The sequence below is a fragment of the Saccopteryx bilineata genome, chromosome 5 (assembly GCF_036850765.1).
Source record: "Saccopteryx bilineata isolate mSacBil1 chromosome 5, mSacBil1_pri_phased_curated, whole genome shotgun sequence".
NCBI lineage: Eukaryota > Metazoa > Chordata > Mammalia > Chiroptera > Emballonuridae > Saccopteryx > Saccopteryx bilineata.
Window position 1 is genome coordinate 86,081,181 of NC_089494.1, and position 17,213 is coordinate 86,098,393.

The 17,213-nt window shown below is 39.1% G+C and overlaps 1 protein-coding gene across 27 annotated transcripts in view; it reads left to right on the top strand.

Moving 5' to 3' along the window:
- The window catches only part of NEB (nebulin), a 210,797-nt gene that overhangs the window by 52,418 nt on the left and 141,166 nt on the right, over positions 1-17,213 (top strand). For all 27 annotated transcript variants that reach the window (XM_066281248.1, XM_066281221.1, XM_066281230.1 and 24 more), the window contains exons 32-39: positions 601-705; positions 2,265-2,372; positions 3,314-3,625; positions 4,174-4,380; positions 4,831-4,935; positions 5,088-5,195; positions 6,306-6,617; positions 7,821-8,027. In XM_066281248.1, coding sequence (XP_066137345.1) covers positions 601-705; positions 2,265-2,372; positions 3,314-3,625; positions 4,174-4,380; positions 4,831-4,935; positions 5,088-5,195; positions 6,306-6,617; positions 7,821-8,027 — 1,464 coding nt within the window. The remainder of the gene's footprint in view (positions 1-600; positions 706-2,264; positions 2,373-3,313; positions 3,626-4,173; positions 4,381-4,830; positions 4,936-5,087; positions 5,196-6,305; positions 6,618-7,820; positions 8,028-17,213) is intronic.

Below are 17,213 nucleotides of genomic sequence, written 5' to 3' on the forward strand. Positions count from 1 at the left end.
CCAAAAGTACAGAGCTGCTTTTTCCAACCCTTTAAACACAGAACCTACCACCCTACCCAGCCCACAGTGCTGTCTAAAAATGACTGGTGAAAGAAGCCAGTGACTGTCTCCCCGCCCCGTGGTATGGCAGTGCTGGTGTGTGCCTTACCGGGCACACCTCGTTTTATCGTGCTTCTCTTTGCCCCTTGCAGATACTATGTCTTCTTCAACTAGAAGGTCATGCCCTCTACCAGCAAAAAGGTTATGACTCACTAAAGGCTCAGCTGATAATTAGCATTTTTTTTAGCAACAAAGTAGTTTTGAATTATGGTAGTAGTACATTGTTATTTAGACATAAAGTTATTGCATATTTGATAGAATACCGTATAGCATAAACATAACTTTTATGTGCACTGGGAAACCAAAAACATTCTTGTGACTCACTTTACTGTGATAGTCACTTTGTTGCAGTGTTCTGAAACTAAACCCACAGTATCTCTGGGGTAGGCCTATCTACAGGAAAACACGAATGATAGCCTTGCTTTTTGAAGGAGTATGTGCTTGATGAAACTTACATTATGTGAGTTAATGACATTTGTCTGCTGCCTCCTTTGTTTTTAGTTGAACTACAAGGTGGAGGGGGAGAAAGTGAAGCACAAGTACACTATAGATGCCGAATTGCCTCAGTTTATTCAAGCCAAGGTCAACGCCCTCAACATGAGTGATGTGAGTATTTGTCCTGGTGGCAGCCTGATATTGCTAACGTGGGCCTTGCCTTTCCAGTTCTGGGTAACAGTAGAACTTAGAATATTGAGGGGAGTATACTGAGTGGTGCCCCCTTTGAGTCCCTGTCAAAGGAGGACATAGGGAAGCTGCAGCTGCCCGTTGGCTTTGAGCTGGGTGAGGCAATTGCAGACTGCTCAACTTCTTCCCTATCCTCAGAGTGTACCTCCTGCCCCTTCCCACCGTTGGAGTCATTGTCAAGGGCACAGCCTTGACAGAGCAATGTGTTGTTGAGACCACCTGGACAGTATATGTGACCCAACTCCGTTAGGGCCTCTATATAAACTTTTAAGATTCTGGAGGGCAGGTGCAGAGATCTACTACAAGGTCACTCAAGACGAACTTCATGTGTAAATTCTCTTGATTATTAAGCCTGCACCTGCCAATCTGGAGTGACCTGCTTCTTTCTGCAGTCTCTCCTTCTCCTCGGTGTGCAGGGACCAACCAACAGTCTTCGGATTTGACTCTTTACAGAATATGAGACTAGAGGCTACCACAAAATTTCGCTTAATGCAGACTTTTCCAAGCTGTGGGCTATGACTCTATCGTGGGTTATAAAATCAATCTCAGGTTGTGTTCCATTAAAAAAAAAAAAGAAAAGGAACCAAATGGAACAGACAAGATTGGAAAATTCAATAGTATATATATAATCTGTAGATAGATTAATTTTGCCTTTTAAAACCTTTGTTTCAGATATTTATTAAAACTTCTAAGAAAGTTTACTGTAATTTTCTTTAAAACTTTTTTTCTTTGCTTTTTTTTTTGTATGTAACTAGCCTCTCTCTCAGGTAGTCTGTCTATGTAATTGGTAGTGATGTTTAAATTCATTAATATGATTTGGGGTTTTTTGCTTGTTTTTTAAAAAAAAGTTGGTGAATTTTACTTTAAATACATAATCAAACCTTGAGAAATTTGTTCATTTCTTAAAAGGTATCTTAGTCATTCTTCCTAATATTTAGGCTCTCTCTTATCTTCAAATAAATATTCTTTTAGTATTCATTTCTATGCTTTTATTTATTTAAAGTTTTTTTCTGCTGTTATAAGTAATACATTGCATTAAGGTTAATTTAAACTGGATGATACTATATCTAAATTTTTAGTTTCAGTATCAAATACTGTACCTTTCTATAAATTAAAATGTTTTATTATTAAAAAGACAAGAAAATGAAAAGATTATATTCCTGTTATAGGATGGTTGGAAATACAGAAAATTATGAAAAAAATTAAAATCTATTATTCCACATTTAGAGCATTACTTTTCAGTTGCTTTATTATGCCAACATATACATGTTTAAAGCAGGTGAATCATACTATGTATAGAGTTGCTGATTTTTTTTCAAAGAATGTGATAGATACATAAAAGATGACCTACTAACCCTAACTCTGTGAATTCTCTTTTACAAAGAGGTATATTATGACATGTTTCATAAGAGAGATTTTGGCATCCTGTTTCATTCTTCTTTTAATAATGTCAAATAATAAAATAATATCTTTTTTTCAAGGCATATTATAAGGCAGACTGGAAGAAAACGCTTGCTAAGGGATATGATTTGAAAACAGATGCCATTCCAATTGTTGCTGCAAAAAGTTCAAGAAATAATGCTAGTGATGTAAGTCTAACCTGGAAGTAGTAAACTCTCTTTCTCCATATTTTAAAAATCTTTACATGGAAGCTATATGAAACTGTATTAAGAAGGAAATAAAAGTTATGATACTAAAATATTTTTTAATATTCTAAGTACAATGATATTTTTATATTACCCTACTTTAAAATCTTTTAAAATTAAATACAGTTGTTACAAAAAAGAAAATTCTTTTTTAAAAACTATAAAATATTTGGAACTCCCATTAGTATCATTGTTATGAACTTAAAAACTGATTTTTGTTTGAATTTTGTCAAGAAAAAGGCTTGGTATATTAAAATGTCACTAAATTGAAAAGTCTTTAAGTGTTTTAAAAGAATACAATTTTTTAATATCATTTTCATGAAGAAATTTTGGTGAAATATAGAATCAAAAAGAATCATGGACTAAAATGACAGGATTTTATTTACTTACTTATTTTTAACAAGTTAACTTATAATTTCTATATAAATTGATATAATACCTTGATAGAATAAAAACTTTTATGGAGACCAATACACTAATCCATGTAAGGGCTTTGCTGAAATTTACTTAGTATTATACAAATACTTTATAAGATAATGTAAAGTAATTATGAAAATAAATAATTGAAAAAATGCACAAAATCCTTAATAAATAAACTTTTCAGGAACCTTTGATTGTATTCAATATGTTTATGAGTAATCTAGATATCTTATGAAAAATCTAGATATAAACTGCAAACTATTCCACTCTTAATTATCCCCAGAGCACATCTCAAGACCAACCATTAAAAATACTTTACTAGTTATTTATTTAACAATACTAAAACATAAGATTTAGACTGAATTTACCTATTGCTTAATTTGTTACATAAATTTAGTTTAATACTTTGGTATTCCTTACATTATACCTTATCAAACTTCTGTCTACCCGTCTTTTTCATATAGTTCAAATACAAACAGGCCTACGAGAAGGCCAAGGGCAAGCAAATTGGATTCCGTAGTCTTCAGGATGATCCTAAACTGGTTCACTACATGAATGTAGCCAAAATGCAGTCAGATCGTGAGTACAAAAAAGGCTATGAAGCCAGCAAGACCAGGTACCACACACCCTTGGATATGTTCAGCGTGACAGCAGCCAAGAAATCTCAGGAAGTTGCTACCAATTTCAATTACAAACAACCCTTCCACAATTACACTCTGCTGCCCGATGCCTTGAATGTGGAGCACTCCAAGAATGCGATGCAGATTCAAAGTGATGTATGTAATGATCAACACATTGTTGACGTGGATTTATTTATTTCTAGCCGGTGGGAGGGGAGAACAAGGAATCCTCCATTCCACTCCCACAACTCCAAACCTGACTAGACTCACTGCAATTGGGGGTCTTCTCCAGAACTTGGAGTTTTAGCATTTTACTGATTTACACTGTGTGTAGCTTCTTTTAGGGGATACTATATTATATTATAAAACTTTGGATGTTAGACCCAAAATATAATATACCTTTAAAGAAAATAAGAGATTCAAATGGGTGCTATGTAACATGTTTTCTAGCACAAAATTCTCTTTACTTTTGCCTCAAGAAAGTTAAATTTTAAAAGAAATTACTAGGTAAGTATTTATTATATGAAACCACCATGAACACTACTATTTTTATAATTAATTGTTTTTCCAACAAGATGATAGGGAATAAAAAGCAGATTATTCTCCCCCAACTTTCTTTTTGATAATGAATGAATCATTTAGCCAAAGAAACCCAAAACCTGACTCTTTCTGAAATGAAAATTTCCCTTTTGTTTGATGTAAAGAATCTATACAAATCTGACTTCACCAACTGGATGAAAGGGATCGGTTGGGTCCCAATTGATTCACTGGAAGTGGAGAAGGCCAAGAAAGCAGGGGAGATTCTTAGTGAGAAGAAGTATCGCCAGCACCCTGAAAAGCTGAAGTTCACATACTCCATGGACACGATGGAACAAGCACTTAACAAAAGTAACAAACTGACTATGGATAAGGTAAGAACTCACCTGCTGGCGCCAGACCGAGAACACTCACAGTGCTCAAGCCATTGAGCCTGGCACTGCCATCGTGATCTTTGTCAGCATTTCAACCTTTCTGAAGGTGCTGCTGGTGGTGGGAAGGGCATTCTATAACTTTTATTATGACTAGAGACCGCTCACTTATATAGACCTGTCTGTCAACACTAGGCTGACAGTACCACAAAACCTACATAGTGTGAGGTTGGGGCAAGATGGTATTTGTTGTTTTAGTGGAAAAGGACTCCCTTGTTTCATCATTTTTTTCCCTCATCATGTGTCTAGACTCCTCAGCCCTTCTTGCTATTTCACTCACTTCCCAATGTCAGATTTAAGCTCGTCTACTGTGGAGTTGTGAACCTTCCTCTCGATAACATTATTACACCCGGGTCCTGCTCTACAATCATGTGCCTGTCCTTCTTATTGTAGAAGCGCTACATTGAGAAATGGAACAAAGACAAGACCACCATTCACGTCATGCCCGATACACCAGACATTTTACTCTCCAAAATGAACCAAATCACCATGAGCGATGTAAGTAAATGAACGACAAAAGTAGGGGAGAAGGTAAAGGGAACTAATGTTTATGGGACATTTCTCTTCTACATGCCAACCACTTTGAAATCAGAATCGCCGTTCTAACCCAAGTGACAAGATGTTGATGTTCTTTCTATTTGATCACTTAGAAACTGTACAAAGCTGGCTGGGAAGAAGAAAAAAAGAAAGGATATGACCTGAGGCCGGATGCCATCCCAATAAAGGCTGCAAGAGCCTCTCGAGACATTGCCAGTGATGTAAGTACTTCCACTGGGCCTTCTCTAGCCTGACCGAGCAAGGGTCAATGAGCCAAGCATGCGTGTTTTCAGGAGCTGCAGTCAGCTCTACCCAGTGTGGGCGGACCATCCCCTGTGCCACACAAGCCACGTTCCTCCACTCTGTCCTAGGATCCTCAATAATTTGTTCATTATTTATGTAAAAAGTGACTGGGTCTTGTTAAAATGAGTTGTTTTTAGAGTATTCAGATCATTTGTAGTAAGCAAACATAAAGATGCAAGCTATAATTTTGCTTATGAGACCCATGACCAGGCTCTTCCTGAATTTAAAGGTGCACCATGAAAAACTGTGTCTGCAGCCTTTCCTGCTAGTTAGACAGCTGAGTGGGGAAAGCTGCTTTGTTAAGCACCCTCAAACAATTCATTTCCACATCTCTTTTTTTTTTTAGACAAATTTTTTTTAATTAACAACTTTTTTTTTTTTTTACAAAGACAGAGTAAGTCAGAGAGAGGGATAGACAGGGACAGACAGGCAGACAGGAACGGAGAGAGATGAGAAGCATCAATCATTAGTTTTTCATTGTGCATTGCAACACCTTAGTTGTTCATTGACTGCTTTCTCATACGTGCCTTGACCGTGGGCCTTCAGCAGACCGAGTAACCTCTTGCTGGAGCCAGAGACCCTGGGTTCAAGCTGGTGGGCTTTTGCTCAAACCAGATGAGCCTGTGCTCAAGCTGGCGACCTCAGGGTCTCGAACCTGGGTCCTCTGCATCCCAGTCCGACGCTCTATCCACTGCGCCACCGCCTGGTCAGGCTTAACAACTATTTTTAATGGGGCGACATCAATAAATCAGGATACATATATTCAAAGATTCCACATCTCTTTGATTAATTCTGAGGTCATTTTTTTCCCATGGACTCAAGTCAGGCAAGAAATTTGAAGCAAGAAAATTTCGCTCCTTGCCCCCATGAGCTCTTTTCTTTCTAATTTTAGAGTAGCTCTGAAAATCTATACCTATGACAAAGCTAATGGCATCTAGTTTATTATATTTTCTTCCATTTCCTCCACTATCTTCATTACCATGTCTTTTGTTTTGTTTTGTTTTGTTTTGTTTGTTTTCTGCCCGTAGTTCAAGTACAAGCGAGCCTATGAACAAGCCAAAGGGAAACACATCGGCTTCCGGAGCCTAGAAGACGACCCGAAGCTGGTGCACTTCATGCAGGTGGCCAAGATGCAGTCAGACCGGGAATACAAGAAGGGCTATGAGAAATCAAAGACTTCCTTCCACACCCCGGTGGACATGTTCAGTGTGGTGGCAGCCAAGAAGTCTCAGGAAGTGGCCACCAACGCGAACTACAGGAATGTGATCCATACCTACAACATGCTTCCTGATGCCATGAACTTTGAATTGGCCAAAAACATGATGCAAATTCAAAGTGATGTACGTGACAGCCACAACGTTTGCAGAGTATTCACTGTAGATAATAAGCAAATCATTGATGACCATGATTAATGACTTTCTGAAAATCTTGAAAGAAGTTCATGTATAATTTCCCACAGAGGTGTTTCATTTTTAAAGTTAAAAAAAGTTTTTTTAACAAAAGGGGATCAATTCTAAAAACTAAAGTCTTATTTTCTACTATTATTGCTGTGAGCCTTGTTTATGCTGGATTCAACAATGGCAACTGAAATTTGGTTTCAGGCAGGATGTGTTGGAAGAAGTATGCCTAACAGAGGAGTCATAAGCATGAAAGGCTCCTAATAAAGGAGTAGGAGTGAAAGCAGAAAGCCCAATGGCTGAGAACTCCTCCCCCTCACTCCCAACCCGCTTTCATTCTACTGTTTCCAAGTGTGTAGCTGCCTCTCTGACTTCCTGAGGAGGTGGTGGCTGCAGCGGCTTATTAGAATGAATGTGAGGAAGGCACAGACAGTGGAGAGCCAAGAATTCAGCAACAGAGGACATTTGGTGGCTGGGAAAAATGAATTTAAATTAAAAACTAAAAGCAGGCCTCACAAAGCCTGTATTTATATTTCTCTTTGGGAATGTAGAAGCTGAGTTATTATCTCATATATATATATATTTGACATAATATCTCATTATAGACATATAACATATACAGGGAGGTACCTAAGTGCCCAAATGAAAGCAATCATGCGTACAGTTGTAGAGGAAAATGCCAGAGTTGAGAGGAGAAAAATGAAATTTGTGCAAAGTACCAATAAGGTTTCCGGTATACCTGGGGGAGTTGTAACCACGGTAACTGACCAAAAACTTATAGGAAACAAGAGAAATGGGGTCCCTATAAGTCATCTGTTAACCAAGGGAACTTGAGAATTTTTGTAAGGAGGTTAGGCCAGCATAGTCACCTTTCTCAAGATAGAAGTAACATGATAAATTAATTGGTAGTTTTTAGCACTTCGTCAGAAAGGCATTGAGAAAAACAAATCACCAAAATATTCCTACTTAGATTGAATATCTCATGCAAAGAAATGTGTAAAAGATAAAATTTATGGATAAAAATAGTAGATGTTCAATATACTACTAGTTGAAAACTAAAATGGAACTTATAGAATATTAAATACCCAAACATGGTTCTTAGAAGTTTCGGTTTCTTCTCATCCTTGAATGTATCCTCTTTTGCAGAATCAGTACAAAGCTGACTTCACTGACTTCGTGAAAGGTGTTGGATGGGTCCCTCTGGGCTCCCTGGAGGCTGAGAAAAACAAGAAAGCCATGGAGATTATCAGTGATAAGAAGTACCGCCAACACCCAGACACTTTGAAGTACTCCACCTTGATGGACTCAATGAACATGGTTTTGGCCCAGAATAATGCAAAAATTATGAATGATGTAAGTCTTTCAACAATGTGGTGTGTCAGCTCCATCAGGAAGAAGCCAGGCACATCTTACACTTTATCTACAGATTTTGCTGACAGTTTTAGGGCATCGTAATTAATGTTTACTCTACCTTGAAAGAGGGCTTTGTAACTTAAAAAAAAAGATAGAAGTTAGTCTTAATAGGTGCACCCACTAAAATGTTCAAAGAATCACTCTACCCAATAGATGTAGGAAAATAAATATAGACTCTCTTTTTAAAAAACAAACCTTAAAAATGAGTCCTGTCTAGGCCCTGGCCGGTTGGCTCAGCGGTAGAGCGTCGGCCTAGCGTGCGGAGGACCCGGGTTCGATTCCCGGCCAGGGCACACAGGAAAGGCGCCCATTTGCTTCTCCACCCCTCCGCCGCGCTTTCCTCTCTGTCTCTCTCTTCCCCTCCCGCAGCCAAGGCTCCATTGGAGCAAAGATGGCCCGGGCGCTGGGGATGGCTCTGTGGCCTCTGCCCCAGGCGCTAGAGTGGCTCTGGTCGCAACATGGCGATGCCCCGGAGGGGCAGAGCATCGCCCCCTGGTGGGCAGAGCATCGCCCCTGGTGGGCGTGCCGGGTGGATCCCGGTCGGGCGCATGCGGGAGTCTGACTGTCTCTCCCTGTTTCCAGCTTCAGAAAAATGAAAAAAAAAAAAAAAAAAATGAGTCCTGTCTAAGGTGAGTTTGACTAGATGTTTACAAGATTGAATCAGAAGATCGCCTGCCTAAGAACAGCTGTGTGTTGCATCCCACCCTGCTTCCTAGCTGCTTTGATGGGATCATGTGGCTAAAGCAGCATTCTGAACAAGGACTTTCTCTGGTCAATCTTGAGAGCAGTCTTCCTCCCCAGTAGTTAGTTCCTTGCATTACTAATTATTCTAGCCTTTAGAAAAGCCTTAGTGTGTTTTTACATTTTTTAGCTATAAGTTGATATTAGGACCAACAAACAGTATGACATCCTTGGACATCTGTTACAAATCATAAAATAACTGCAGCAACATTAGTTGTATTGTGTGGATCACAATTTAAAATGCTGTTAATTAGCAAAAAAGGAGTAAAACTATTTGGACTTTAACATTAGGCAGTTGCAGAAAATGATGGTCCTAAATTTAGAGCTGTATTATGTATAATGCTAAGTCTCTGAGGAAATCCCCTGGAGTCTCCTGAGGAAACCGATTTGTCAAGAAGGTCAATCTCCCTGCAAGGAGTTTGCCTAAAAGCCAAGGCACGACTCTCAGTGCCCCCTTTAGCGTTTAATATTTAAACCACAAGTGTACATTTATTTATTTATTTATTTATTTATTTATTTATTTTTATTTTTTTCATTTTTCTGAAGCTGGAAACAGGGAGAGACAGTCAGACAGACTCCCGCATGCGCCCGACCGGGATCCACCCGGCACGCCCACCAGGGGGCGACGCTCTGCCCACCAGGGGGCGATGCTCTCCCCATCCTGGGCGTCGCCATGTTGCGACCCTCCTGGGTGTCGCCATATTGCGACCAGAGCCACTCTAGCGCCTGGGGCAGAGGCCACAGAGCCATCCCCAGCGCCCGGGCCATCTTTTGCTCCAATGGAGCCTTGGCTGCGGGAGGGGAAGAGAGAGACAGAGAGGAAGGCGCGGCGGAGGGGTGGAGAAGCAAATGGGCGCTTCTCCTATGTGCCCTGGCCGGGAATCGAACCCGGGTCCTCCGCATGCTAGGCCGATGCTCTACCGCTGAGCTAACCGGCCAGGGCCTACATTTATTTTTAAAACAGTAAAACTTTCATTTTTTTTTCCTTCATTGTTAATGATTACCATTTCAGAATAATGATGCCAAGATGAGAATCTGAACAAATGATAACACTGAGAGATAGCTTGGTGATCAGCAAGTTGAATCCTCTCATTGAAGTGTTAAGGAAATTGTGGCCCAGAGAGGCAAGGCACCTTTCCTAAAGACACACAGCAGGTTAACTACTGGGTCTGAACTAGAATCAGACTGATGACTAGCTATTGTTTTTCCCACTAGAATTGTGCTGTCTCAACTATAGCCACTAGCCATGTGGCCATTTACATTTAAAGTAATTAAAACATTGCATACTGTCTGCTTTTGCACTACAACAGCAGAGTTGAGTACTTGGTGACAGAAATCTTCTGACCTACAAAGTTTGAAGTATTTGTTATCAGGTTTTTTTCAGGAAAAGTTTACTCATCCCTTGTTTAGAGAAGTCTCCATAAGTTTTGTTTTTGTTCTCTCATTAAAATTGGCTAAAACAAGGAGATAGCTTTTTTTTTTAACCAATCCTATTGCAAAGATTAAAAAGTTGTGCTATACACAGAATTTGCAAGGGGGTTCATCTTAATGTAAACTTCTGATCAATATTTTGTTCATATTTGCTAAAATTAGATATTCACATGCCCAATACCCTATAGAAATGTTTATATATGTGCCAAGATAGACATGCATATGTATACATGATATTTTTTGCAGGTTAGAGTTTCCAGAAAGAGATGTTGAGATGGAAGGTAGAGTATGAGGCATTTTTTAGGGTTCAGTACCTGTGGGAGAGAGAGCTGTGCAGAAGGAGGGTCTGACTGTGAGGCAGGCCCTCAGTATACACAGTCTGCTGGGCATGCCCTGCCTCAGCCTGGCCCTGCGCACCCACACTTGGATAAGTCACCAGCTGTGGCCACCAGGGAGAGGTGTGCTCCTGAGTGAGGCAGCAAACCCTGCAGTGCATGACAACTGGCGGCTGTCTGCCAATTGTTGGGGCAACGTGTTCTTTTTTGAATGGGCGTCTGGGCAGTGCATGTCTAAGTCCACCACAAAGGTTATGGTGCCATTACTTGAGGAAAAAGAGACTGAAAACAACAAATAAAGGTCTGTCAGTGGAGACCTGCCTAAATCAACTGGGTTACACTTCCTCATGGAATGCTAAGCTCTTTAAATATATAAAGTCAATTATTTTAAGAAGATTAAAAGATTTCTTACCTATATTATTATGTAAAAAGCACGATGTACAACATTATGCGTTATATGACCTCATCCACATTAGAAAAGACTATATACATGGGCTTTAATATGCCTAGAACATTTTAGGGTGGAGATGCTCTTTCCAGGCTATCAAATAAGAGAAGAAAATATTTTACTTTCTTTTTTTTTAATTTCTTATTAATTTTAATTTATTGTGTTAACATGATGTCCCACTCACTATAACTCCCTCACCCCCACCCCCTTGTCCCCATTACTCTCCGTTTGCCCCCCTCCCCCTGACTTCCTCTCCCCTTCCCTTGGGGATTTGCTGCCTGTTATCTGTATCTGTGTGTTATGTATATATAATTTCACTAATCCCTTCACCTTCTCTGATGCTATCCCCTCATCCCCCTTCCCACTGACAGCTGTCCCTCTGCTCCCTGTGACCCCGCCTCTGCCTCTATTCCATTCCTCAGTTCACTTTGTTCATTAGATTCCATATATAAGTGAGATCATATGATATTTGACTTCCTCTACCTGGCTTATTTCACTTAGCATCATAATCTTGAAGTCCACCCATGCCATCTCAAAAGGCAAGATTTCCTTCTTTTTCACGGCCACATAGTATTCCACTGTGTATATGTACCACTGCATTTTAATCCACTCGTCCACTGACGGATACTTGGACTGTTTCCAGATCTTGGCTGTTTTAAACAATGCTGTCATAAACATGGGGGTGCATTTCTTCTTTTGAATCAGTGATTTGCTATTCTTAGGATATATTTCTAAAAGTGGGATAGCTGGGTCAAAAGGCAGTTTCATTTTTAATTTTTTGAGGAATCTCCATACTGTTTTCCACAGTGGCTGCACCAGTCTGCATTCCCACCAGCAGTGCAGGAGGGTTCCCTTTTCTCCACATCCTCACCAGCACTTATTATGTGTTGTTTTGTTAATGAGCGCCATTCTGACAGGTGTGAGATGGTATCTCATTGTGGTTTTAATTTGTATTTCTCTGATGATTAATGACGTAGAACATTTTTTCACATGTCTGTGGGCCATCTGTATGTCCTCTTTGGAGAAGTGTCTATTCAGTTCTTTTGCTCATTTTTTAATTGGATTGTTTACCTTCCTGTTGTTGAGGTTTAGAAGTTCTTTATAAATTTTGGTTATTAACCCCTTATCAGACGTATTGACGAATATGTTCTCCCATTGTGTGGGTTGTCTTTTTATTTTGTTCATGGTGTCTTTTTTTTTTTTTTTTTTTTGCATTTCTCTGAAGCTGGAAACAGGGAGAGACAGTCAGACAGACTCCCGCATGCGCCCGACCGGGATCCACCCGGCACGCCCACCATGGGGCAACGCTCTGCCCACCAGGGGGCGATGCTCTGCCCATCCTGGGCGTCGCCATGTTGCGACCAGAGCCACTCTAGCGCCTGAGGCAGAGGCCACAGAGCCATCCCCAGCGCCCGGGCCATCTCTGCTCCAATGGAGCCTTGGCTGCGGGAGGGGAAGAGAGAGACAGAGAGGAAGGTGCGGCGGAGGGGTGGAGAAGCAAATGGGCGCTTCTCCTTTGTGCCCTGGCCGGGAATCGAACCCGGGTCCTCCGCACGCTAGGCCGACGCTCTACCGTTGAGCCAACCGGCCAGGGCCTGTTCATGGTGTCTTTTGCTGTGCAAAAGCTTTTTAGTTTCATATAGTCCCATTTGTTTATCCTGTCCTTTATTTCACTTGCCCGTGGAGATAAATCAGCAAAAATATTGCTATGAGAGATATCAGAGAGTTTACTATGTTTTCTTCCAAGATGTTTATGGTTTCGCTACTTACATTTAAGTCTTTTATCCATTTTGAGTTTATTTTTTTGAATGGTGTAAGTTGGTAGTCTAGATTCATTTTTTGCATGTACCTGTCCTGTCCAATTCTCCCAACACCATTTATTAAAGAGACTGTCTTTACTCCACTGTATGCTCTTACCCCCTTTGTCAAATATCGATTGACCATAAAGGCATGGGTTTATTTCTGGGTTCTCTGTTCTGTTCCATTGTTCAGTATGCCTGTTCTTATGCCAATTCAAGATTGGCATAAGATTGGTTTTGATCATTAAGGCTTTGTAGTATAACTTGATATCAAGAAGTGTGATACCTCCCACTTTATTCTTCATTTTCAAGATTGCTGAGGCTATTCGTGGTTTGTTTGTTGTTGTTTTTTTTTGGTTCCATATAGGTTTTTGGAATATTTGTTCTATATCTTTGAGGTATGCCATTGGTATTTTAATAGGAATTGTGTTGAATCTATAATTGCTTTGGGTTATATAGACATTTTAATAGGAATTGTGTTAAATCTATAGATTGCTTTGGGTTATATAGACATTTTAATGATGTTTATTTCCTATCCATGAACACAGTATATATTTCCACTTGTTTGTATCTTCCTTGATTTCTTTTTTCAATGTCTTATAATTTTCTGAGTACAAGTCTTTTACCTCCTTGGTTAAATTACTCTTAGGTATTTTGTTTTTTGTTGTTGTAATAGTGAAGGGGATTGTTTCTTTAATTTCTCTTACAGACAGTTTATTGTTGGTGTATAAAAATGCCACTGATTTCTGAATATTAATTTTATATCCTGCCACCTTGTTGAATTCATTTCTCAGTTCCAGTAGTTTTTTGACTGAAACTTTAGGGTTTTCTATGTACAGTATCATGTCATCAGCAAATAATGATAACTTTAGTTCTTCTTTTCCAATTTCAATGCCTTTATTTCTTCTTCTTGTCTGATTGCTGTGGCTAGGACTTCCAAAACTATGTTGAATAACAGTGGTAAAGGGGGCACTTCTGCCTTGTTCCTGATCTCAAGGGATTAAGAGAATTCTCTCTTTTAATTTTTGTCAATTGAGTATTATGTTGGCTGTGGGTTTGTCATAGATGGCCTTTATCATTTTGAGGTATGTTCCCTGTATTCCCACTTTGCTGAGAGTTTTGATCATAAATCGATGCTGCATTTTATCAAATGCTTTTTATGCATCTATTGATATAATCATGTGGTTTTTTATTTTTCCTTTTATGTGATGAATCACATTGATTAATTTGCAAATGTTCTACCAGCCTTGCCTCTCCAGAATAAATCTCACTTGATCATGATGTATGATTTTTTTTAATGTATTGCTGGATCTGGTTTGCTAATATTTTGTTGAAAATTTTATCATCTATGTTCATCAAGTATATTGGTCTATAGTTTTCTTTCTTTGTAGTGTCTTCACCTGGTTTTGGAATGAGGATAATGCTTGCCTCATTAAAGGAACTTGAATGTCTTCCCGCCTCTTGAATTTTTTGAAATAGCTTGAGAAGGATAGATGTTAGTTCTTCTTTGAATATTTGGTAAAAATTCACCTGTGAAGACATCTGATCCAGGACTTCTGTGTGCTGGGAGTTTTTTGATAACTGTTTTAATTTCATTTGTTGTAATCAGTCTGTTTAGGTTTTCTGATTCTTCTGGATTGAGTCTTGGAATAGTGTATGTTTCTAGGAATTTATCCATTCACCTAGGTTGTCCAATTTGGGGGCATATAGATCTTTATAGTATTTTCTTATAATTCTTAGTATTTCTGCAGTGTCAGTTGGTACTTCTCCTCTTTCATTTCTAATTTTATTTATTTGAGTCCTCTCTCTTAATTTCCTGATGAGTTGGTTAAAGATTTGTCAATCTTGTTTACCTTTTCAGAGAACCAGATCTTGGTTTCATTGATCTTTTGTATTGTGTTGTTTTTTTTAGCCTCTATGTCATTTATTTCTGTTCTGTCTTTATTATTTTCTTCCTTCTATTTCCACTGTGCTTTAGTTGTTATTCTTTTTCTAGTTCTTTTAGATGCAAGGTTAAGTTGCTTATTTGAGCTTTTTCTTTCCTCTTAACATATGCCTGTAATGCTATGAACTTCCCTCTCAGGACTGCTTTTGCTGTGTCCCATAAATTTTGAATTGTTCTATGTCCATTTTCATTTGTTTCAAGGAAATTTTTTATTTCTTTCTTGATCTCATTGTTAACCCATTTGTTATTTAATAACATGCTATTTAGTCTCCAAGTGTTTGAATATTTTTCAGATCTTCTATTGTAGTTGATTTTTAGTTTCATGCTATTGTGATCAGAGAAGATGTTTGGTATGATTTCAATCTTCTTAAATTTATTGAGACTTGTTTTGTGTCCTAACATGTGGTCTATCCTAGAGAATGTACCATGAGCACTTGAAAATAATGTAATTTTGCTGCTTTGGGGTGAAAGGTTCTGAAGATATCTATTAAATCCAGTTGATCTAGTGTGTCATTTAAGGCTGTGGTTTCTTTGTTAATTTTCTTTCTGGAGGATCTATCCATTGATGTTAGTGGAGTATTAAAATCCCCTACTATTATAGTATTGCTGTTGATCTTGCCCTTTATGTCCATCAAACTTTATATATTTAGGTGCTCCCATATTAGGCCCATAAATATTTACAATGGTTATATCCTCCTATTGGATTGCTCCCTTTATCATTATGTGGTGACCTTCTTTATCTCTTACTATAGCCTTAGTTTTAAAATCTATTTTGTCAGATATAACTATTGCTACCCCAGCTTTTTTTTTCATTTCCATTTGCATTAAATACTTTTTTCCATCATTTCACTTTCAGTCTATGTGTATCTTTTGTTCTGAGGTGGGTCTCCTGTAGACAACGTATGTATGGGTCCTGTTTTCTTATCTATGCAGCTATCCTATGTCTTTGATTGGGCATTTAATCCATTTACATTTAAGTTTATTATTGACATGTACTTATTTATTGCCATTTTATTCTTTTGACCTACAATCATCTTTTTCTAGATTTTTTTTTCTTTGTTCTTTTTTAGCTGGCCTCTTAGCATTTCTTGTAGTACCTGTTCGGTTGTAATGAATTCCTTGAGGTTTTTTTTTGTTCTTGAGGGTTTTTTTTGGTTTTGGATGCTTTTTATTTCTTCTTCAATTTTAACTGATAACCTTTCTGGATAAAAAAGTCTTGGTTGTAGGTTCTTGTTTTGCATCAGTTTGAATATTTCTTGCCAGTTGCTTCTGGCCTCAAGTGTTTCTGTTGAGAAGTTGGATGTCATCCTTATGGGGACTCCTCTGTAGGTAATTAAATGCTTTTCTCTTGCAGCTTTTAGTATTCTTTCTTTGTCTCTTAACTTTGGTACTTTAATTATGATGTGTCTAAGTGTAGGCCTCCTTGGGTTCCTCTTTTTTTTTTTTTTTTTTTTTTCATTTTTCTGAAGCTGGAAACAGGGAGAGACAGTCAGACAGACTCCTGCATGCGCCCGACCGGGATCCACCCGGCACGCCCACCAGGGGCGACGCTCTGCCCACCAGGGGGTGATGCTCTGCCCATCCTGGGCGTCGCCATATTGCAACCAGGGCCACTCCAGCACCTGAGGCAGAGGCCACAGAGCCATCCCCAGCACCCGGGCCATCTTTGCTCCAATGGAGTCCTGGCTGCGGGAGGGGAAGAGAGAGACAGAGAGGAAAGCGCGGCGGAGGGGTGGAGAAGCAAATGGGCGCTTCTCCTATGTGCCCTGGCCAGGAATCGAACCGGGTCCTCCGCTCGCTAGGCTGACGCTCTACCGCTGAGCCAACCGGCCAGGGCCGGGTTCCTCTTTAATGGGACTTTCTGTGCTTCTTGAACTTGTGTGACTTTTTCCTTCATCAGTTTAAGGAAGTTTTCAGCTATGATTTCTTTAAACAGGTTCTCTATCCCTTGTTCATTCTCTTCTCCTTCAGGAACCCCTGTGATGCAGATGTTGTTTCTCTTCATGTTGTCACAGACATCTCTTAGAGTTTCCTCAGTCTTTTTGAGCCTTTTTTCTTTTTGCTGCTCTGCTTCCGTGCTTTCGTTTATCTTATACTCTAAATCACCGATTCGATCCTCTGCTTCATCCAGGCTGCTACTGATTCCTTCTAATGCAGTCTTCATTTCTGAGATTGTATTTGTCATTTCTGACTGGGTTTTTTTTTATAATTTCAATGTCATTTTTGATGCTTGCTATCTTTTTATTTAGGTGCTCATTATATCCATCCATTGTTGCTCATTATATCCATCCATTGTTGCTCAAGGATCCATCCTTGAGCATCCTAAAAATCATTATTTTAAACTCTGCATCTGGTGAGAATATTTTACTTTCTATTCTACATTCTCTCTACTGTCTTGTTTGAATGAGCACCCTTTTTAAATTTTGT